Raw genomic sequence first — 25,883 nt, 5'->3', positions numbered from 1 at the left:
TTTGGAACTCAGGATAAAAATGTGCACCTTGACAAAACAAGTTGAATTGGCAAATCAAACTGAGGTAATATATACTGACATGACCTTCCCTTCGTGGACAACACACCACATTCATTGACATTACGACACTTAGGCTTAAAAAAATAAAAGAATTGGTTCTCAGGCAATGACTTTTGAAAAAATAGTGCGGGTGGGCAGTGTTTTTTTTTTGCTTGTTCAAAAAAGTATGTAACCAAATAAACAGTTGTGTAACATCAACCTGGGAAAGGGCCTCCCTACATAAACCAGCAAACAAACTCCTATTTCCGTCATAACTATAACACGAGATGCGCTGTTAAGCAGTGCGCATAGAAAGGGAAGGAACAGTGTGCTATAGTGGATCGCATTGTTTTAGGATTTAAAAAAATAATTAAAATGGAAATAAAAACGAAACATGGGGCAGACTTTATGATGATGCAGGCGGTGCCTGAGAACTAAGACTATTATCTTTTTAGCCTCAGCAGTTAGTGTTTTGCAGTGGAAATTCTAGTGTAAGGACCAAGACAAAGGAGAATCTCTCCATGGTAACAATGCTTGTGTATTACTGTTAAGTGAGACTAACTTGTTTGCAAGATTCTGAGACAGTTGCTACCGGTAACAGTGCCAGTTATAACATTTCTTCAAGATTTTGGTTTTATTTCCAAAAAGATACCATAGAATGTTTTGGCATTATTTCTTTAAGCCATGGTATAATGCTTTGAAGTTTCCCATTTGGAACACTTGCAATGAATGGCAGTTAAAATCCCTGACAGTTGGTATACATATTTTATGAGAGCTTCTATAAACCATCATTCAAGTTGGTTTCAGGGTCATGTTAAAGGGGAACTGCGTCCATGGCTAGGAATCTGTGTTACACCTAGACTCCGTACGTAGTGTCATGTGGAATTTAAACATGATCTGTGTCACAAGTAACTGTTAGTTTGATAGCCATCCTTAATTGGAGACATAAACATGGGTTTTCAATGACTTAAATCAGACTTGCTGGTCAATTGGATCTAGACAAAATTTAAAGATTCATTACTGGAACCCTCAGCACATCCATGATCATATTGTTTTCAAGACTAATGCAGATTTAATCTGGATTACCTTTATTTTTCTCAATGTTTCAGCCTGTATTAACTGACTTGGTAGAGTTGTAGGGCTGGGACGAGTCCAAATTTACTACCCGGGTACCCACCCCCCTATTACCCGACCCTACCTGGGTACCCACTGTAGGTCTCAGGAGATGTCTCAAAATGTCCGATTGGGAACATTTTTATCATACTCCTGGCAAAACGTATTTAGATACATGTATTGAACAATCTGGTCATTCATACACTGAAGTTGAATTAAGTTATATCTTCATTCAACCACATGAAAAATCAGAAGGAATGGGTGCATAGTCAAAAAGAAATGCAAACATCAGTGGCTTGTAGTGTAACCATAGAGTTCTAGATAATTTTTGTCATTAAACAATATATCACGTGACCCCCGACCCGGGTACCCAAGTTACCCATTCCCAGCCCTATAGAGTTGAGACATTCATGGATTTCTATATTCATGGTAGGGAGTTATCATGCAATATTGGTTACATCTATGGCACTTTGTGTGAGGGAGCACTGTACCTAGAACATCAGTTACATAGAATGTTGTACATCCATGAAGAATATAGTCAGAAAATGATCTCACTGTGCAACAGGGTATTATGTACAGTAAATAAATGGGCTGTTTAAAACTTGGATCAGCATAGATTAACCATCCTACCAATGTCACATCAGTTACCTCTGCTTTATTTTGATCAAGACTGAGTTCAAAGTAAACCAACCCAACATCATCGATAGTGTCTTTCCTTGGAATATATATCAAATAACATGCTATCCTAATTTCTCAGGAGGAAACAAAAACACTATTGTTTAATCTATGTCAGCTTTTTTTTTCATCTTTAGAATACTTAAATATAAAACGTCAATGCATTATTTGTCGGAACAGATTCCACTGGGCGTTAAAAGCAAAATAGTAGTAAAGATGATCTATTTTGAATGGATCACTGAAAATCAGTCATGTCACCCAAAGAAAGAATGTTTCAAAATTCACTTATCATAATCTGTAAAACTGGCACTGGTGCTTGTAATTGCTTGTAAGACTTGCAAAAGTTTGACAGTTTGGGACATACATTTAGAATGGTTATTCATTGAAGTATTAAAGTCATGTTTTTGAAACATACCAGTTATACAAGGATGTTATGCTTTCATCATAGAGACATACATTAAATACCTCTACGGGTTGTTTTCAAGGTTATCTAAGTAATCGCTCAAATGATTCTTTGGTTCTCAAAATTACTTGTCTGTACTGCCATGACCCCTCTGTCATTGTTAACACTGATGTCAGAATGAGGCTCCCAGTGCTACAAGTAATAAGCGTATTGTATACCCCAGTCTGAGCATCAGCTAGACGCCTTGAAATACATCTTGGATCATCAGAATTTGATAAAAATAAGCACTTTCTTCATACTAAGCACCTGTACTAAACACTGCATTGAAAGTATAAAGAAGTTAAAATCCATCAAAATAAATTATTTTCAGATTAGATCAATTGGCGTCATATAATTTATGTGAAAAATAAATATGCTTTAGTTAAGTGGTTAGATATCATAAAAAAATGACTGTTTGTTTTGCAAATGGGTAATATTAATTTTAGCATTTGTTTGCCTCTCAAAAAAATAGAAAATAATTAAAACTTTCCATTAGAAGCGGGGTTGATATCAGTTAAATATTTGTAACTTACACCCCGATGCACAGTACACATAAGTTTCTATTCTTGTATCAGACTAATGTTTATGTGTTTACATGCTTTATACTCAAGATAGGAATACTCAATATTGTAGAGAAGGCATTAAAGCTGTGTATACCATATATCGTTAACCTGATACATGCTTAACAGAGTGTAATCAAATATTAATATTCATAATCATATTTGCTCATAATTTACATAAAGAGTATCATAATTGTCAATACCTTTCTTCATGCTCGTCATTCTTTTCAACAGTACATTTCAGCAAAGGAGCATTTTTAACAAATGCTTCTAAAATATCAACTAGCTAACGTTTGGAAAATATACACACTTTTTTCTAAATAAATAAGTGGGTTTACAAAATGTACTCATTTACATGGGGTATTTACAAATGTCAAATTATTACAGTCAAATTATGCTACAACATCGTTGAAGACACATGCACACACAGTTGTATCAAGTGTTGCGGCTGGCTCTAGCTTGGCTATGTACATCATAATCAGTGTCAGGGCTGTACAAAAAGTGGGAACATTTATATTAAAATATAATTTGGACATCTTCTTTGTGAGATGGTGTCATTCTTACAAGTTTCACACAGTATAATACTGCATTTGACATATTCAAATTTGAACTGAAAGTTTAACTGAAATAAAAAGTACACAATTGTACAACTTTTATGAAATTGTTTCACGTTCTTTTTAAATCATAATGATCAAAACTGAGACTAACAGATTTTATTGTTTTCTATATAACTTCAATAAAACGAAAATATACTGAGGTTTGATAGAATAACATCTACCATACCTGAGTGAAATATATTGGAAAATATTACAAAACATAATACTACAAATATTGAAAATAACAAACATTTGATATACAACAAAACTTCCTTATAATAAAGTACCCTAAAACAAGATTTAAGGTTAAAATGTACATTATGCTTCTTTAAACGCTTATTCTCAATCAAATATTCACCAATTAAACAATACAATTAAAAAATCAGCTTCATGAAGATTAATCAATATAAAGAGTTGATTACAAAACTCAGTTTCAATCAAACAGCACAGGAAGATCGGCATCTTTTATATGATTGAAATTCAACAGGGGAAAAAGAGAATATTATTTCCAGAAATGATGTCTGTCTTGGCAGTTGAAAGTAGAAACTTCATCTGTGGAGATTTTCAATGTGCTGTTTTGCAACAAGACATGCTCCAGTCATTCACAGCTTCATCATTGGTGATCCAATATCCACCTATTTGTCCCCTGTGGTTCCTGGTATATAGCGTCAGTTAATCAACATATATTATCAATACATTTTATTTCATATAGAAATGTCATGTTCCAAAATTGATAGTTTGTCAACACACTGATAGCTACGCTAGATGGAAAAATATCAGCTATTTTCTTTGTATTTCACAATCTTCAGCCTGACACATCTTTATATGGTGTTTATATGCGTCATCAACCATATTTGATGATGCAGTATGTTTGTCTGCTCATATATGAACAAACTGAAATCAGGCTATTTTTTTTCAGGGAATATGCTGACCACTTTATCTCTGATTCCTATGAATCCTTTGTACCTGGGACACAATGAACAAAATCCATTGCATTATCTCCCCTGAATGCTTTGCATTATCTCCCCTGAATGCTTGTAATGAAAGTAGTCTCCCTTCCCAGTTCTTCTTCTTGTAAAGGTACAGCTACTTCTTCACTACTTCACATTTTGTTACATTTTTTCTGTTAAAACAGTCATAACACTCAATCTGTAACCATAATAGGCAACAAACGTTTCACAGTTGTTCCAGAGCGTGTGTCTTCTGAATTGTCTCCCTTTTGTCTTCGCTTAACAGCAAGGAGGCCTCCCTTTAATTTCGAATATAGTTCTGAGTATTTTACATCTCTGATCATGGTAAGTCCAACTGTCATGAGTTCCAGAGTTGCAGGAAACCAATGGTTGCTATAGCAACTAGTGTGGCCATGTTGAAACTGCTGCTTATGTGCAGTGCTGCCTTGTTGAATGGGTGTTCCGACCGAGCATGTTGAGACCCGGAGCCAGAACCTGAAATATGGAAATATTAGAACTAATTATCAACGGAATTGCTTCGTATCAATATTCCTACCTCGTAAATCAATCGATAATCAATTGTAATCACATCTTTTTAGGAAGACAATTCCCACAGGGTATGCAATAAATATAACTGTATGCAGCTTCAAATATGTCTGGCGTCGCATGCATACATGTTGGGATTCTGTTTTTACTGGAGTAAAAACACATAATATTTCCTGGCAGAAATGTGTAACTGCCTTAAATCAATGTTGGTTTCTGTTGTACTAAATACATATTCAAGGATATCATTCTACCATTTACCAAGATTCATAACAGATTCTCATGGCTTAGCATATTGATTAACCAATCAATCGATTTACCTTTCAACCATTGGTAATTCCAAAGCAAACTTTTCACCATATTCAAATTTTCAAAATGCTATTAATCATGTCTTTATGTCCAATTGCAGACAGACAACAAACACTGCAACGTATTTACTGCTGAGATCAAAGCTCAGTACTGACGACCTCTGTTATCTTCAACTGGAAATAGTTGCATTGTGCCCGTGAAACCCCAAACACTTCTTGATAAAAGATGACCAAATATCCATTTATTACCTTTCATAATATTGGAATAAGAGTTTCAAATTGCATTTGTATATGGATGTTTTCTCTAGGTTTCTACAGTCTTCAAAATGCCTTGACACTCTTGTGTTATTGTGAAATTACAGGCGACCATCTTAACAGTAACACAGTCTGCATGCCTTCATTTTACAACAGGTCAGTAGACTTGTCTTATGAGATCTGCCATAGAGTAGAAAACTCATTAACTGTTACAATAACGTTGCAGTATGAACCTGTGCTGTGCAATCATTACAGGAAATGTGCTTCCCAACAGTGGTATCAGCTAAGAATAGATTATTAAAGTTTTATTAAGGTATACTTTTTGCAAAGGTTCCTTAAGCTCATAATGTGCACATTTGGCATGAAACTGCATCATTTATTTCAGAAGATCACCTTACCTCTTTTCACATTGGAGGAGTTTGCTGAAATGAAATACAGAAAATATACAAGACTATAGTAAATTATCAAACATATTGCAATATGACACACTTTATATTTTACTGGAATTTACTTTATGCAATCTTATATATATTTATATTGTTAAATAAATGAACTGGTCATAATGTCCGTATCATTCATATACATCTTTGATGTAATATAATTAATAAATAGTGGTCACAGTTCCTTATAATACTTTTAAGATGACATTCAAATGTTGCACATAAATATGGAAATAAAAAAAATAAACTTTCAATATATTCAACACAAAAATTCTGTCTCCTCAAGCAACAAAATAGTAACATAACCATGTTGTCTTCATCAGCCCAACTAAACTGTGAAATGAAATATTTCAAAATATCAAATACACGGATTCAAAACAAGAGAACTGAACATAATGAAATCATGTTCTAAGAAAGCAGCTAGAAATGTTTGCATGAATATACCAAATGTTCAGTGAAGAAAACCTTTTCATCAAGTTTTCTTCTCAATAAAAGATGACATATTCATACAAATTAAGTCACATTTTCTGACAGATGACAGTTTTATCTTGATGTAGATTTTGTAGCTGGCCACAACAAATTAGTAGAGTTTTTTAACCAAATCCGGATGAATTCCAAAACATGAAATGAGGAATAAGTGTGACAGTTTCAGTTTTGACAGACTGAATGTGAGGCGAATCGAAGAAATATTTGTTGGTCCAATATGGGGAGGTAGAGAAGCTCACCTTACTTGGTGGATTTACAACTTGAATGACAATGAGCTGTAGGTTTAGTGTTTTGTCTCATATCAGGACATCACTTACTAGCTATAAAGATCTGCTTTGATATATTCAAATGTATTGATGATGATACTAACATATTTATTACCTTGCACAAATCAGAGCAATGTCCTTTGAAGATAATAAAGCGTTCATCTAAGAAATAATATATGTTCTCTCGGTATATAGATATATTATTAATGTGTCATTCCATATTTCACATTCACTGTTTCTGTTAGATCCCCTTTGATTTTCACAAAGCAACAAATTTGGCGGTAAGAAAATGTAACATCCTTTCAAAAAATAAGGTTAATTGGTATACAAAAACAAATTTCTTAACTGAAATATGCTGCCCTGGTGACCTTGTGTTTCAAAATGAAACCCTAGTTTTGTTATTGTGAGTGAGTGATTGAGTTTGGTTTAACGCTGCTTTGAATGGTAATGCATTAATATGACACCCTTCAGTTTGATGTGGGAGTAAGGCAAGTTTTAGATGTCTACCACTCTGGTGAAACCCACAAACATTGGTATAATTTGGTTAAAACCAAGAACATACTCAACACATGAAAGTAATGATTGATATTGATATGTCCAGTTCTTTTGTAGGAGACTTTTAAGTGCACTGCTAACATACATCTAGATTAGAGAACCAAGAAATTGATGGATGGACAAAAGCCATGACAATAGCTCATTCCTGTCTTGTGGAGGTGTGCTTCAAGTACCATAGTATACTAAAAGGTTTGAAGTTTTTAAGACTTTATAGGGAATTCTGTATAGGGAACTGTTAGCTGGTACATTGGTATACATCAAAATTGACAAATTATCACAGTTTCTCAAAGACATCATTAACACTGTGAAGTTTAGTAATATTATTGTTGAATTCTTTTACATCAGTTTATAATAACCTATGTTTAGCTTATGAAATTCTTATATATGGGAGCTGACAATTAGCAAGGAAAAATATACCATGCACTTAGAGCATGCACCTGTGTCGAGTTGGGCATTTCATAAGTATGCAGTTAATTTTTATTATTTATTTGCAAACAGGTACTATACTTCATCATTTACATCACAGTTTTGATGTTTACTTTAATGTTAGATTACCTCGTACACATGACAAAAATTCCCGCTTGAAATTGATGAAATCTCGTGATATATTTTCCATGACAAAGGAATACATTGCAGCTGAAAGGAACACTGCATTCTCTGATTTATCAGATTTGTTTATTTTTTATTGATAAATAAAACCAGTTAAATTCCAACTTTGATGAATGGAGAAAGTTCTTCAGAGTGAGTGGGCATGCATTGCCTATCAATCAGGCACAAGCTCATTTGTCACATCTTGAAATTCTGAATTTGACTTTTTTAGATATTATTCAACCTTCTGAAATTTGAAAGAGTTTTACAGAGTTTCTTGGTGTGTATTAATTTGTTGTGGCCTGACTGAAGCATGCAGATGACAGCACTTACCGGTGGGCTCTTCATGACAACAAGCAGGGAGGAAGTAGAGAATGAACGTATACTCAGCAAAAAATTTAAAGGAACAAAATCATTTATAACTGTATTGCTGTCATTAAAAGTACAGATAATGCATCAATTGAGAAAATAGTGAGTACTCATTATCAAACAGGGCGTTAAATTTTCTTAACAATTTTGAAATTATTCATGAAGATCGCCTTCAGTTTTTGAGGAGGCCATTTTCTGCACAAAATGATGAGAGATAGATAATCTCACTGAATGTCTTCCAATAGCAAATCAGGACGAGTTGATAAAAGATAAAAAATCCAAGTCTTGGAGAGGATATTTTAACTTTTATCAACAAGTCTTGCAAATATTAGCTTGGACGACATGAGGGTTAGATTCTTTTTTTCATCAATATCATTCTTCTTAATCATTCAAAATCAACTTTTTCAGTGAGTGGGCAGTAAAAACCAGTGTCTTGAGTGTGAAAGGTACCGCTACCAAGCTTCAGTTGCATAGATGTTGGTGATGTCATTGGATTGTGATGTCATGGTAACCAATGACGTCACAGTTGTCTGCAAAGCCTTGTTGTGCTATTTACTTATAACGAATCTCCTGTGGCAGCCAGTTTGGGATGATAAGGTATAAAAGTGCTATGTCTGAGTAACATGGGGATAATTCAAATCCACATTACATTGACAACTAGTTTCTGTGACACTACAAGTATGGACGGAATACTGAAACATCACTGGTGTCTGTAATCAGGGGAAAATGCACATATCCGCAGCCGATGTGACAATAAAATGACATCTCATTTAAAAAAAATAGATTAACCTTAGTCAATAGCAAAACTATGGAGACTCAGCCTTCTATATTTCACATTAAATTATCCAAAAATCATTTCAATATATTTAAGGGCAGGGCGTGAGATGTATATAGTTTTTAAAAATCACATTGTATGGAGAATACAGGAGAATACATGGAGAAGTTTCTTGAAGTATCTACCAGACATAGGCATTTTCAGTATTTGGCAAATGAATTCTTTGTAGCAGGAACCCTTACAAAAGCAGATGGTATGATTTCTACCGCCCTGACTTATGGTGGATATTACGAAGGCTTACATTCCAATGACAGCAATAATACATATGTTCCAATGTTCTTTACAAATAATGTAATACTAGATACATATACTGAGTGCTTGGTCATATTTATCAACTCACGCTACACACATAAAGGAACTATGGTATATATCATACTTCAAATTTTCATTATGAATTTGATATCACTCTGAGTTTTACTGACAATGCCAGCAAGTGTTCCTTTAAACTTTCTCTGAGTATTTAATTCTGAACTTTATCGTAACTTTTATTATTAAGAAATAAGAAAGACGGAAACTCCACTATACGTACCAACAAGAACCGTAACCTCCATGCTATCAATAAGATTTTCAGAACTCCGACAAATATAAGTCCCCGAGTCCTCTCCTCGACTCCTGTCGATAATTAACTCACTCACTAGCGCTTGGTCCTCGAGAGACCGATATTTGGTTATTATGACATTTCGAAATCTCGTGGAGTCCACAATATCCCCATCCTTAAACCAATCAATGTCCTCTGGGATCAAGTCTCCTCCTGTGGCATTACAAATCAATCGCACTTCCTCGCCTAAATCCACATATTCTTTTCCATATATTTGAATTTCTGAAACAAAAGATACAAAACAATGTTATGATCTAATTCCTGAGACATTTATCTAAAAGGAAACTAAGATTGCAATCTCACTGCAACTGTTGCTGTGTGAACTTATACATCATGCATTTTGAAAAATTCATAAAATGTATATTCCGAGTTTTTAAGCAAGAATCAAGATATGGAGACAGTCCTCTGATCCGCCACCCATGTCTACTGTACGTCTGGATGTTGTAACTGGTGCTAAGTGTGAAACTGAGACATTGTCTTGCAGTAATAATGACATAATTAACTACTAAATCTATAGTCACCATGACACTGGATCAAAACATTCTTGAGAAAGTGTATTTTTCACAACTTGAGTCAAATTTTCAAACAGTCCCCTTCAATGATATTCTGATGACAGGGTTTGAACAGGCTTGGAAAGGGGTTCTATTTAACATCTCTGGGTATGTCAGGGAGCGTCCAGGAGGTTTCAACAGACATCCAGAGTTAAATAATGCAGTGCAGTCAGTCTATAAAACATGTCTTTCTCAGTTTGGTATGATCGTGAGAATATCCACTTTTAACAGTGCATAAATAAATAAAACACAGCAAAAAAATCAACGAAATTAAGGTGAGAAATATTTAACAGGCCATGTAGTTTGATTTTTTATCCAACAGAGTGGACCTAATGGTAATTACAGACAATTATGTAAAAGTAATCATTACTTATAGCAATATAAAAGATAATTAATAATACATCATCAATGTTCATCGTATCATCTGGGGTAAATCTGTTCACCTTTTTGAACACCTGGTTTCATCACTTTTCGATTCATAAACACATGTTCATGTTCATGATACAGTCAGAATGAAACAATCAACTGTTCTTTTAGCAGAGATTTCTTATGATAAACAGTTTTGTAACTTTTGGTTAATGTGGTGGTGGAGGTGTATAGAGCCTTCATCGGTGGACTCAAATCTGACAATAAACCAGTCTTCCTGGAGTGAGCGAAATTGATTTTACGCCGCTTTTAGCAATATTCCAGCAATATCACGGCGGGGGACACCAGAAATGGACTTCACACATTGTACCCATGTCGGGAATCGAACTCGGGTCTTCGGCGTGACGAGCGAAGGCTTTAACCACTAGGCTACCCGACCTCCCCCCTTCCTGGAGTGACAACTGCAGGACCTTTACCAACAAGAGACTAACAGAACTAGTCTTGAAAAACTTTAATAATGCTTACATGTTAGTCTGTCAATTATACCCATTTGTTTTTAGCAAATGTATTTTTCGGTATTCATTTATTTGAATCAATTTGTATGCAGTTATTCAAGTTATTGTTAGTAATAACCCAGGAAGCTAAGGCACGACAGTTTGCTGTGCAGTGCGAGAACCTATGATCATGGGTTCGAATTTTGTTTCCTCTGATTATGTTTGTCAGCACCATACCCATGCTCGTGGGTTTTCACCAAAGTGGTAAATGTCTGACATCTGCATCACTTCAGGCTTTCCTCCCACATTAAGCTGAGACACCATGATATTATTGGAATACTGTTCAAAGCGGCGTTAAACCCAACTCACTCACTCACAATAAACAGCATGGTGGTCATGGTTTAATTGTCATAGCAATAATAATTAATAATGGCGATAATAATCAAATCAGGTATAATATTCTACATACAATGTATAAGTTAGATAGTTTATTACAATTATATTAATTATAACAATAAAGGCATGCTTACCTGGTTTATAATCTGGCGGATCTGAAATAAAATAAAAATATACTATCAGCATCACAAATAATAATATCTATCATGTCCATAAAACTAAATAATATGGTTATAAAATATTTATAACTGAAACTTGAATAAATCATAAGTTAAAATGATAAACCTAGAATGTACAAAAGCATCTCCTTATCATATCTGCAACATTTTTGTTAACCTAAAAGAACAGTAACATTATATTTATACTGTAATTGGTTATCTGTAACCTCATGTAACATGGATGAACAGGCATGAAAAGAACAAATCATGAACCCTAAATATTGGTAGTGACAATAAACCTTATCTGTACTTCCATTACCTTTATGAATTATTACAGTATTACTGTATATCTTAACGGACTTGTAACAATTATAGCATACCAAACTGCTACTAAATATATATCTGTTGTGTAGGATCTTCATAAATAACCTGCTGATGAACCTTTATGAATATTATGGGAAATGACAACGTGATTGTATCAGCTTATTCAGTGTGGTAAATTGCTTAAACTAGTTGTTATTACACAAAGGGTTGTCAAGTTGCCTATATATAAGTACAAAAATTATATGGCTGTGATGGTAAACTTCCGTATTGACTGACTAAAATTATCCTGATCAAATAGAAATCATATATTACAGACAATAATTCAAAGTACACATAATCTCAATGAAATTAGATATTTTACTCCGATATAAGATATCTCTCTGTGAACATGTGAGAACACCTCCAAAGGTCGAGTCAGGAGAATTTTCTAATCAGCTAAACAGCAGCTTCTAAATTCTTGGTATGAGTCAGCAAAGTATTCAGGCCAGCATATCTGATTTCTGTAACTTGAAAACAACTATTGCCAATGTAGATGATATAAGGCCTTGGCATTACATTGTTGTGGACATTTAATACACATAGTCACTTCTGAGTGCTGTAGCACTACAAACAGAAGGGAGTTCCCTCAAAGAATACTGGTGTTCTGCTGGGTTTTTCTTTTGTAGAAATCAAAACTGCAGAATCGAGGTGATAAAGAAATGAAACTGAATGATTTTAGGCAGCTGACATCTGGCTCAAGAACCATACGTCCTTCATTTAGATTGGGCAGTCATAGGTCTCTCAGGAAGTTGTCCTCAGATCTTATCACAGAGAAGGAACGTATTGGAATAAAAGATCTGATTGGGATGAGACTGAAGTACACAATAAGGTTTTGAAGGTATAGATATCTACCATTGTATCTACCATTTACAGGGGCGATCGGGTAGCCTAGTGGTTAAAGCGTTCGCTCGTCACGCCGAAGACCCGGGTTCGATTCCCGACATGGGCACAATGTGTGAAGCCCATTTCTGGTGTGCCCCTCCGTGATATTGCTGGAATATTGCTAAAAGCGGCGTAAAACCATACTCACTGACACTCTACCATTTAAACCAAATATAATTACAAACATTTACTTAAAGCATGAATAGTATCATGCAAACTGAAGCTAGATAAACCATGTATGGAAATGATCATGTTGTGTCTCCGTCCAGTATTTCTGACTGATAGTTTTCTTCCCTGGGAGACGAGCATATAACTTCCAACACATTGTTTCAACTCACCTAACACTCGAAGTCGAACGTGAAGTACCTGTTTCTTTTTATCAATAATTTCACAGATGTATGTGCCTTCATCCTGAGGCTGTGCTTTTGAGATACTGAGGTTCCAGTGGCTGATGTCGTTGTCGAATTCGTGGTAGTCCACGATGATGTTGGAGTTCCTCACCCACGTCATGTCACCGATTGTCAGGATGTGCTCCTCATGCTGTCGATACCATGACACCTGCAAAGGAAGGCACCATGTTTGAATGATTCTAATCATCAACACATTCTAGTTTTTATTGCGAGTTGGATGGAATTTCAGTTATTTTTTCAAACTGTATGGAAGCATGAAACTGAATCCTGATAAGGCAAGTCATGACCCTACATGTGATGGAACACACCGACTGGTAGCTCTGTAATTACGTGCAATTGGACATGTTTTACACATTCAAAGTTTCATTGATCTTGAAACAATAAATCTTCATTAATGCAGAAACAACTTTTTCTTGCTTTGCAGATAAATCTACTTTTTTTTCCACAATGATTGTTTCTAGATCACTCTGTATGATCAAGAAGGTGGGGTTTCTGGATCACACTATATGATCCCCAAGATGGTGGAGTATCTGGATCACACTATATGATCCCCAAGAAGGTGGGGTTTCTGAGTTATTATATATGATCACTAAGATGGAGGGGTTTCTGGATCCCACTATATGATCACCAAGATGGTGGGGTTTCTGTGTTATCATATATGATCACCAAGATGGTGGGGTTTCTGGATCCCACTATATGATCACCAAGATGGTGGAGTTTCTGGATCACACTATATGATCACCAAGATGGTGGGGTTACTGAGTTATTATATATGATCACCAAGATGGTGGGGTTTCTTAGTTATTATATATGATCACCAAGGAGGTGGGGTTTCTGAGTTATTATATATGATCCCTAAGAAGGTGGGGTTTCTGGATCACACTGTATGATCACCAAAAGGTAGTGTTTCCGGATCATGACATTAGACAACCATGTGGTGTCCGGAGTCATGAGCCTAAAGCGGTTCTAATTTATCCTTTGCAAACAACACAAACCTTTAGCAATTCATATCAAAGTCTAGCTTTTCAGGTACTGATGACATAACACTGTATCCATATCACATTGGTTGACACTTTCTTCCTGACATTGGATCAGCATGACTAACTCCACAGCCTGACCATTAGGTGCGAGATATTGATAAAATAATCATGCAGAGAGGCTTGGTTTCAGGTATGGTTTACCTGAACCTTCGCTGCAGTCCAGGTGGTGAGAACCTGACCCGCAGGACACCTGCTCCTGTCTATTAGTCCTGAACCTGATAGCCCATGTGGCAGTACGGGATCCCTCAGGGATGAATGCGATATACCTGACAGTCAGGGGAATTAGTGAGAAGGAGGAACCTTTTAAGCTTCCAGTGCATGGCCCTCAAAATATATTCTTGTAATCTGAAAGCACTAATTTATTATTCCCCAAAAGCAAACTTACATATTGACCACAAAATGAGTGCACGCCATAGGTTAGACTGCAAGACCATAGAATAAAGTAAGAAGTGGTATACTCAAGTACAAGTAACACTGCAAACATGGCCATATATTCCGATAACATTTAAATTTATAATCACAAATATCTCACTCATTAAACTTTTTCCCCTACCTACCGAATAGGATTATTTTCCCAAAATTCCATAAACAAAAAATCCCTCAAGGCCAGCAAATAAGCACCCTCAATCATTCACGAAAGAGATTCCACCAGACGCAAAAGGCAAAAGAAATAAATGTTCCTATTAAATGTAGAAAATTAATATATTTAAACAAATTTATTCTAAAATTATTTATGCCAGATTTAATATTAGGTTTAATGAGTGACACAAAAACACTATTTAATCACCGTCATTTTAAAAAACATATATTTAAGAGACGTGATACGAAGATCAACATGATAAGCTGTTTGATGATGCTATCACTACAACTAGTTCTGATTAATCAACCTATTTTTCAACATATGCACACTGACCCCCTCAAGATAAGGTCCAAATGATTAGGCGTACATTGTTTGATGCTCTGGATGAGGAAATCTGGAATTCTTTACAAGAGAGAAGAACATGATAAATTAGCCCAATTTCAATGATGAGTTGTCATGCTAGGATTATTTTCCCCACTGGAATATGATGTTCAGCTGTTAGAAGCTGGAGAGAAGTGGGGATGGGGATAAACGGGATGATTAAGTTAATTAAAGAGGTTCGGCTCCTCGGGCTCATTCCTAACTCTTCACAGCTCACTTATATGAGGAATGATGTTAATGGATCCTAAAACCATTTCTTGGCCCATTTTCACACCACACTGACAGCAATAACGAAACCTTCAATCAGAGAGGATGTGGTGGCCATATTGTTCACAGATGACTGATGGTAGATGAGAAATGTTTTATTGGAGAATTTATCATGCAAGGCTAGCTGATACATCTGCAACCTGTTTCTGATTGGATATAAGAAAAAAACACTATTTGAAATATGTTGGATGTGGACCATTGGTACTAAACACAGTGCAGCAAGGTTTGAAAGTACGCATCTACGACAATATTCATGCCAAATATCGGAAATATGTTTTAAGAAATATGTTACAAGTATTGCAAAACAAATGAGCAAAGTTTTAAATAATTTACCACAAGGCAATTGTAATTATTTACCATGAAAGAATTCAGATGTTTTAAGGGTTTACAGACTTTCATGGTTAATATGCCAAGAGTCTGTAGGCAAAATACCAAATTCATCATAATATTCCCCACCCACCACAACCTCCTAGAAAAGAAAATCTGGAAAGGAAAGTTTAATAAACATTATAATAAAAAGATGTTACAAAAAGCACATTTTCAATTAAACTAAAATCTATTTTAATACTGTTTGCTAAATTTATGGTAGAATCATTTGTATATTTGCCAGATGTGAATTTCCTTCTCTATCGGAGAACTTCAACTTCTGAAGTACAATTCACAAATGTCTGAAATCATGTATCAATGCCCTTTTAAAATAAATATTAAATGTATCTACATGTGTATGGACTAAAACACATGATTTACAAGAAACATCAAATGAAGACATCTGTTCAGTTCCCTTTCTCTAAAACATCATTATTTTGAATGCCTTAACATCACAGAAATATTTAGTCTACTTTTTTAAAATAGTGAACCAAGTAACATAGAAATTCTCTGCTATCATGTATACAACTTCAAATGAACCTAAAGTATGTATAACAGATGGACCAAGGTCTTAACGTAATATTTTGTATTAATACTTTGTGTGTTTATCCTGACTCGTTATGTATCTGTTTATATAGTTTATAGAATATTGTCACTGTTTCTTCTTGGAATGTTTGTGCAATATGTTCTTATTTTATTACTTCATAAATGAATTTTATTTTATGGGCACCAATTTGGTGTCGCACCGTGTGAATACAAAATGGCGACATGTGCTGGAGTTACACACGCGACCAGTCATTGTAGAAAAGATAAACATATTTTTATTGCATATATAAGGTTTGTGCGCGCACTTGTGATGTGTTTCATTCCAGGTCACCTTATACACGGAGTATAGGATTTTGGGTCGATTTCGAAGGCGTGTACAGGGGGGTTGTCTTATACGTGGGGTCGCCTTATACACAGCGATATACCGTACAGTCTTGTATCTTGTATCTGGAGAAAGTGGGTCTTCACAAGAATACTTCAAATTATTCATTTTGGCTCTCAGTGACTCCCAAATTAACTTTTTCTAGCCATAAAAAGAATCAACAGATGCACCCTCTTCCTGTTTGTTTTGATGGTAAAGGAATTGGGGGACACATGTCGAGATGAGAGAAGCTGCAAGAGTGAGGAAACAGACATAGATTGGTTAATACATCGGATCAAGTCGCGCATCAGTTCAAACTTAACTAATTCAGAAGGAAAAACTGTTCTCCCCAGGCCATGACGAGCCTAATAGGTGTTGAGAAAAGACAATGAACTGGGTCAGATAGGTTTACTTCTATTTCTGCCACAAGAATACTAAAACAGGTGTGGATGAAAACAATTAGTTTCATTTACAACTTTCAACATTTTTTATGCCATTAAATACATAAAATATCAGATATATATCCCTTGTTAATAATGTCACTGCAATATGATCATATAAATGTCTATGATAGCTAATAAGATATCAGTTATCTAAATGATAATGACTGAGAGAAAATACCAGGGAAATACATAAATAATATTTTAAAAATCTATTAAGAAAGTTCAGATTGGATGATTCTTATCCTTTTTCATATGATACTAAATAGACCATGTTTCAGTTATATTATATCCCTTTTAATAATACCACTGAAATACGAAGACCAGTTATCTCAAGTGATAATGACTGAGGGAAAAAAAAAAAATATTAATTGTAAAACACTAATAGAATAGGTCAGTTTCTTAGGGCAAGCCCTGGTGATTTTGAGATTATTCATTTCATGACTGGTGACTGCACAAGACGTGTAGACTTTATATTGTATGTAGCCAATAGTTCTGTCTGCAGCATGAATGTGGAATTCATATTTTTGTAAATATGTTTTACCGAAAGCCGAGGCAAGACAAACTAAACCAAGTCTAGATTCCTTGATTCCCATATGAAAACATCAGAGGAAGAAAGTTTCCAAATCAGGAGGAAATTACAATCATTGTAAAGAAATGTTTCCACAGACTAAGTATTAGTCTATATTGACGGTGGTGCGCCCTACCTTTCAATGGACCAGGGAAAAAACAAAAACAATAATAGTTGATAATGGCATATGCTTGAAACGATTTTACAACATGATAAATGATTTATTATCTGACAAAAAATGATTGTGTTGGGTATTGTTGGATCAGCATTTGCATCATTTTGGGTTAGTGGTCTATCACTGAATTGTCGATACTAATTTCCTGTTCAGTTAAACAATCATATTATCTGTGGAGAGTGTCTTGGGGTGTCCAGTACTTGTATCTAATTGTCTGGAATTTCTACTTAACTAATTCTATGGCTGTGAATCAAATAAGGTTAGGATGTGGATGAGATCACACAAGATTATATACCCGGTAGGTGGCTAGTATTCTTGTTAGGTGAGGTCTATTTTATGAGAATCAGCAAGAGTTGCACAAGGATTATTAATTTCTTATGGAAATAGGAGTTGTTATAAATACTGCTTCAGTTTCTGCACCCTAAACAATAGAAGTAAGTCCAATCAGAATAATGCCTAAAATTTTATTTAATATCTAAGTAGACTACATGTCCTCATTCTTGAAAACATTGATAACAATCAATACATGATTTTCTCTTTCCCACTAATTTTAAATTTACACAGTTTCAAAATAATATTCCTCCCAAAATATTTAAAGAACCATTCTCAAAAAGTTTGCATCACATGACATTCCAAATTATCCCCCATTCTCAATATCGTCTTTTATCAATTAACTTAAGCATTTATCCATGACATAAGCTTATGACATAAAAACATGTATGTCATACCCCAATGACATAAGTATGCAAATTAGATATGCAAATTAGATAACCGGAAGAGCGAGCGGTTTGATTTGATGTGAAGTTACACCAGAGATATAATCAGATTACACAGAATCGTTGTTGTTACCGTTATTAAAGTTTCAATTATTCTGCAAAAGTCTGTTCAAGTATTTTGTTTAAAATAATCTGAGGAACTTTTTTTCTCAGCGAATTGTTTATTTTGGTTTACATGGCTATGGAAAACATGTATCACTACGCACGATCTATACGTAAGATATCGACAAGTTGCTGATGTTAATGTTTAATGCAATTATTCCTTAATTTGGAAGCAAAAATGTGAAAATGATAAATAGAATTCATCACTCGTGTTTTTTAATATGGGAAATATCAACCTCGTCCTGTTAATTGGTATTTGCCTCGCCAAAGGCAGGCGAGGCAAATACCGATTAACTAAGACTCGGTTGATATTTCCCATATTAAAAAAACACTCGTGATGAATCCTCTATTTAACATCTCAAATCCAAGGCCTAATTCTGTACCTTACATTGAAGGACTATAATGAACAAACATGAAACCCTGTCTCCCCAATCAAAACAATTTCCTAAATTCAGGTTCAATGAAGATCAGTCAGTCCTTCCTGGTGCTAACAAGTGTCAACTAGGGCAGCCATGTGTGAAGCTCATCGTTGCTGGAGGTCAATCAGCTGTGGCTCCCTGGTAGGCAAGACTGAGACCGGTGGTGCATATTCACATGGTGATGCTCCCATCCCAGCTGGTCACTGCCATCTTCTGTCAGTCCGGAGGTGGCCCGGAAATAATTTTTTCACCCTTCTCATTAGACAAACAGAGGTTGTACATAAAAACATATGTTGGTAGTGCTATTCCGCATGTGTGCGTGGAAACTTTATTATCCCTTTCTATTTGAAGTAGATGTAAGTGGCCATTCTTAACTCTCCAGACACCTTGGATATTGAGGCGAAAAACAACTGTCCATTGACTAATTTGGCATCAGAGGGCAAGAAGGTATTGATATTAGTGCACCACTCTCTTTCATCAATCCAGATATCTTCATATGAAGATTCAGATGAACTGAACAGCTCGACTATCAATTTTGGGTGTTAACAGTTGTGTAGCAAAAGTTCTGAAGAGTGATTTATTGTGTGTTTTATTTGTTAAGCGCTATAAAGATATAAGATGATCTCTCCGAAATGCATTATATGACTAAGCTCTGAGTGCTAATGTTAATTAGTTTTTTGAAATGATTGTGCTTGTTCTTGATGGCTATTTACTAGCATCATCAAGAAGACATGGGGTTAGAATAGGTTTACAGCAATAGATCAAATGCTTGTTGTCAGAGGCAACCAAGGGGATCGGTGGTAAGGCTCACTGACTTGGGTGAAACATGTCATTATATCCTGATTGCATAGATGAATGTTCATGATGTCAATCACTTGATGGTATGGTCGGGACTCAATTATTTACAGACTGCTGTCATATAGCTGGATTAGTGCTAAGGGAAGCATTAAACATCAAACAAACATGTACTAGCATGTACTAGCATATAAGTGAGTGAGTGAGTGAGTGAGTGAGTGAGTGAGTGACTTAATTCTTTTGTTGACAATTATCCTTTTTGTTTAATTTCCATAAACCAGCTGATTAAAATACAGATGCAGAGAAAGACTGTCAATCCTTGATGTCCAACAGAAAAAAAACCATGCAAACCTTAGAGCTTTCTGAGGCTGATATTGGTTTGGAATGTTGCCAAAAGAGAACTTAAATTTGTGTTTGTACAAATCCCTTCTCCATGAGATTGATATTTTACTTACAAAAGGACAGCACCACTTTTGGTTATTTCAATTACATAAATCCCACATGTTTTCCATTACAGAGTGTCCCTCATTTCTGTACAATTTCACTCTATCCCTGTTTGCAACAGATTATGTTACAGATACCCCACAGTGAAGTGGTCTAAAGAATGCTATATCAATTTATAACCTTATTATGTTGAATCCCTTGCATGGAACCATTTTTGGAAACATCAGACAAATCAATAACGTCGCTACAAGTTGTCTATCAGCCATTCAAGGTGATTTCCGTAGTTGATGCTACAGTCTATTACATTTACCTATTGTACACACGGAAAATGATTTCTAGAAAGAATCTTTTCAATTTTCCTCTTGGACAATCTGGCGTCAATGTTACACGCTGTATCAGAGCTCTGTGCTGACTACGTTGAAACAAAACAATGAAATAAACAACAAAACAGGCAAAATCTCAAGACACTAACTTGCTTTTTAAATTTTTTGTTTGTTGTTTAACTCACTCAGCAATATTCCAGCTTTATGACGGCAGTCTGTAAATAATCAAGTCTGGACCAGACAATCCAGGGAATGACATCATGAACATAGATCCGGGCAAATGGGATACGATGACATGCATCAACCATGTCAGGGAGCCTGACTAATCCCATTAGTCGTCTCTAACTACAAGCATAGTTGCCTTTTACAACAAGCATGGGTTGCTGAAGACCTATTCTACCCCAGATCTTCAAGGGTCTGCTCTTTTAACTGCTCAAAGAAATGTCATCCTTTGAATGACAAACAACTGTGTTGAACTAATCACTTTTAAACCTTTCAAAACCAAAAAATGTTGAAGTTTTGTTCTGATGGCATTTCACTCGTTATTATGCTAGCTTTGTCGGAGGTTTAATATTATATATACCAAACCTACACGTCAGGATTATATCTTTTGTCAGTAAAATGTTCAGAAAGTCATTAACATTGTATGGGTCAGGGTAGAGATCTGAAAGAGTCTTGTAAATCAAACACACTTGATGGCGTAATGAAGGGGGAAGTGTGAATCTGGTGATCAGAATTATTTTGGTATCCTGCCAATCAATACAGAAAAATACCAAGGTCTGATCCAGCTTTTAAAGAGGTCCATAGGTTCAGATATATTCACAGTAAGTGTGTGTGTGTGTGTGTGTGTGTGTGTGTGTGTGTGTGTGTGTGTGTGTGTGTGTGTGAGTGAGTGAGTGAGTGAGTGTGTGAGAGCATGTGAGAGAGAGAGAGAAAGTGTGTGTGTGTGTGTGTGTGTGTTTTTATGCTGTATGATAGTAATAGCTTCTGCTTCAGCCACTTGCCTGCCTAAAGCATTAACTTTCATGGTCTACACATATCGATATCCAGATCGACATTTGTCTTCCGAAAGAATGGGTCCTGACCCATGGGCTGTGCCTGTGAACGCCCTGTGCTACAAACCTGTCCATCAATACCTGTCAGCTTCTGTACACAGATCTACTTATCATTTTATCTTTCACATCATTAACCAACCCATCCTCACACATCTGCATCAGTAGATGGGGTGACTGACGTGGTTTCATACGGTAGAGTTGAGTCCCTTAGATGTGCCAGAATCCTATGATTGTGAGTTTGAATCTCCAATTTGCCTTGATTGTGATTCTAGGTTTTTTTTAACATCACTTCTGGATTTCTTTCCGCATAATGTTGACATGCTGAGATATAACTGAAATCTACTGTTCAAAGCAGCATTAAACACAACTTACTCACTCACTCACTCATTCTTTCCAAACCCTTGTGAAGATCCTGGTTAGAATTGGTGATCATTGCTGACTAATGTGATCATGTGGTCAGGCTCTCTGACTTTGTTGATGCAATTCATCATATACAAGGGGGCACGGGTGGCCCAGTCGTCTAAGGCACCGTGATTTGCTGTGCAGAGTTGCATTCCTTGGGCACGCCAGAAACCTATGATTGTGGGTTTGAATCCCGGTTCGCCCCGATTATGTTTCTAGGTTTGTCAGCACCATATCCGTGCTCGTGGGTTTCATCGAAGTGGTAAACGTCTGAGACCTGCATCACTTCAGGCTTTCCTCCCACATTAAGCTGACACGCCATGATATAACTGGAATACTGTTAAAAACGGCGTTAAACCCAACTCACTCGCTCACTCATATACAAATTGTACAGAATGATGCTCATGATATCAATCACTGGATTGTCTGGTCCAGACTCGATTATTTACAGACCGACATCATAAAGTTGGAATATTGCTGAGTGCGACTGTAAACAAACACTCTTTCATGACTATTCATGTAGAGCACTGTAAGGAACCTAGACTTGCACTCATGTGAATAGGTGACAAAATTAACTTTCTATAGCCTTTACACCCGATAACCTCATCTTATACTCAGTCCCCTATTCAAAACCTGTCATGCAAAGACTGCAAACTACAAATCTACTTATGTATTTAATATTTTATGACTTTCATAACAACTGTTTGTCACAGGTCACACACATAGAAATGTTCAAACACACCTTAGACATGAGTATATGCAAGCATCAATACTAGTAATGGATTGAGCAATATGTGACAGGAGGAAGTAAAGGCTGACACATAGAGTGTAATTACCATCAACCAGGATTATAGCTTCACTCTTTCAACACTGGAGCATGCCAGAAGCCTAAGTCCTTGCTCACATAAATATTTTAGTTCTTTTATCAAGGTTTCATATGATTTCATGGAGTCCTCATATGCTTTCATATCAAAGAATTTATTTGCAGTAAGAATGAAGTACTCGTATAAAAGTCATTGTGGTAGTAACATTAGCCTTTTGCATTTCAGAGCTTTATTTATGATGCTGAAATATATTGGTCACGTGGTTATTGGTAAAGGTATCAATATTTGGTGGTTAAGGGGGGTTGGTTTTGAATTGTTTATTGTCTGATTAATGGGTTTCTTAAAGTCAGTGTCTAATGGTCTGGTTTACAGTATAAAGAAAAGAGAATAAAATCATATCAGGTCTTGGTAAATGGAGATCTGCCCGAAGGGTCCACCTACTGTTTTATGATTGATAAATATAATATTGACTAGGAAGATGAGAAGCTGACCAAGCATGAAGTTCTTGAACTTGCAAGGCCGGGTCCATGCAACATTACAATAAGAAGAGTTATTAACACTGCTAAAACAGCACAGCACAGCACAGCACAGCACAGCACAGCACAGCACACAGACAGACAGACAGACAGACAGACAGAATCTCCAATGAGTTTACTGCCTGTTGCAACTCAATCATCATCATCATCATCTCAATTATCCAATGTATTTATTTCTAGCTTCTAGAAAATTCTACTGTCCTATCAATCACTCTTGCTATCACGTTATGTGTCACTGTTTCACATCCAGTAAACAAATGCTCTATGAACTGCTTATTTAAGGATTTGTAATGATCATCAATCATGTATATAATTCCTTATGAAAGACACAGCTTTCTGCAACATAGTTGATATTTAGAGTAAATTTTGTACTTCACAAGGAATATAATGACACAATTATCTACTTTTATATATGAATGATCAATAGTTAACCCTGCTTTGTTGTACATATATCTACCATGGAGATGTTCCTTGCTGTCAAAGAGGCAAAGATGAAAGGGAGGTCTGTCAGGTTTCCTCATTCATTGCTTGTTAATTGCAGGGTGGGCCAAATTCAGTCGGGAACGAGGAAGGTGCATGATGTGAACGAGAACGACCAACTAATTGACTTAATGACAAAAACGTGATGACTGGTTGAAAAATGACCAGCTTGTTTTGGGGGAGTTGAAATATACCTTCATGAAATTATGATGGATATGCCTATAGGAATTTTGGTTTGCAACTCTTCAGGATTTATAGCAAGATGATTAAATGGTTAAAGAAACCCATGATGGATGGGGTCGGGGAAAATTAATATGTGGTTATAAATCATTTGGCTTACAGTACGGAAGATGTCGTTTCTCCCAACTTCAAAGCCGGGATATTTTATGATGTCATTATTTGACTGATTTAACCAGATAATTATATGCATACCTCAAAAACCAGGTAAACTAATGCCTCTTGTCTATTTTTAAGACCACTTGACCAAAGGCATACATTTCCCTTAGATTAAGAAAAAAGTTCATCAGCTTAAAGATTTAAGTGGTTAATGAAACAAGATATTTCAGAAACAAAATTTACAGGAATATTTACAGGAAGTTGTAATTAACAGAACAAAGTTTCATACAAATAATTCCTTTTAAAGACAAACATGAAACTGTTCCGAATACATATCGCTTGTAAACCTTTTACTGTATGACGACACACGGATCCTTTCTCAGAATACAAGGTCATGAATGTCTTCATAATATCATTAGTTTCATACAAGGTGAAACATAGACAAAGTCATAAACATCAAAAACATTTCTTCAGCCAAACGCTAAACTTGGTTGTTGGAAAAGATTTCTCACAGTTTGGTCTACAGGGAAATTCTGCATATGGTAATTCATGAAAATTGGTCATTGCAAAGAAATAAGACATTAAAACAATACAATGAAAGCTGGCTTCAAAATGACTGTTTCTCCCTTTGTTACTTTCATGGCCCTTCTCACAAGTCTATGGTGATTACATATGATGAGGACTGACATATTCTAGCTAAGCGCCAATGGCAAATGCCATGAAATTGTAAGAGAATTCACATTATTCAGAGTAACATATACACTACATTTCTCCATAGACCTTGACTGTTTTAAAGACATGTGTGAGTTGGGGGCTTGAATCACAGGTTACATGAAGTCACAAATGTGCCCATGTTGGTGTAGCGGCCATAAAATGGCCATCAAGTCCTGTGATGGGATTTGAACCACGGACCTTCTGATCCAAGGTTGGACGCCTTGTCCACATGACCAAAGAGGTGAACCCCGTCAGCAAGCTGACAAGGTAAGGATGTCAACTGTGGGATGACTCCACGCCCTGCTACAGACTCCCCCGTCAACAGAAGGCACGTCCCGGGACGCATAGTAGGGTACTGAGGCTTATTTTACTCAAATTTAATATGAACGTGCTCAGCCCCACGTTGGGCGCCAATGTAGCAGCCATAAAATTTCCGAGTCCCGTGATGGGATTCGAACCACGGACCTTCTGACCATAGGTCGGACGCCTTGTCCACATGACCAAAGAGGTTAACCCCGTCAGCAAGCTGACAAGGTAAGGATGTCATCTGTAGGACGACTCCACGCCCTGCTACATTGGGAATCACACCCAGATTGCCCAGGTCTCCTGTACACTCAATCCTGTACAGCGAACATGCAATAACCGCAGGGCCACCACACATGCTCCTGCTACTTGGCCTAAGTGATTTGCCACACACAGGTCAGTCTATCAG

General features: G+C 36.0%; 1 protein-coding gene across 6 annotated transcripts in view; it reads right to left on the bottom strand.

Annotated features, from left to right (window-relative positions):
• Positions 1-2,269: 2,269 nt before the first annotated feature.
• Positions 2,270-25,883, bottom strand: part of LOC124136673 (zwei Ig domain protein zig-8-like) — a 187,158-nt gene continuing 163,544 nt past the window's right edge. For 5 of the 6 annotated variants that reach the window (XM_048401856.1, XM_048401808.1, XM_048401904.1 and 2 more), the window contains 6 exons: positions 13,167-13,386; positions 11,560-11,580; positions 9,550-9,840; positions 8,150-8,158; positions 5,880-5,903; positions 2,270-4,870 (listed from right to left, as the gene is read on the bottom strand). In XM_048401856.1, coding sequence (XP_048257813.1) covers positions 4,734-4,870; positions 5,880-5,903; positions 8,150-8,158; positions 9,550-9,840; positions 11,560-11,580; positions 13,167-13,386 — 702 coding nt within the window. In that variant the 3' untranslated portion in view covers positions 2,270-4,733. The remainder of the gene's footprint in view (positions 4,871-5,879; positions 5,904-8,149; positions 8,159-9,549; positions 9,841-11,559; positions 11,581-13,166; positions 13,387-25,883) is intronic. The other variant, XM_046502649.2, reaches the window with a different exon arrangement.

The sequence above is a fragment of the Haliotis rufescens genome, unplaced genomic scaffold (genome assembly GCF_023055435.1).
Source record: "Haliotis rufescens isolate VD_foot unplaced genomic scaffold, xgHalRufe1.0.p SCAF_1, whole genome shotgun sequence".
NCBI lineage: Eukaryota > Metazoa > Mollusca > Gastropoda > Lepetellida > Haliotidae > Haliotis > Haliotis rufescens.
Note: the sequence above shows the minus strand (reverse complement) of the source record. Positions and strands in the feature narration are given on the sequence as shown.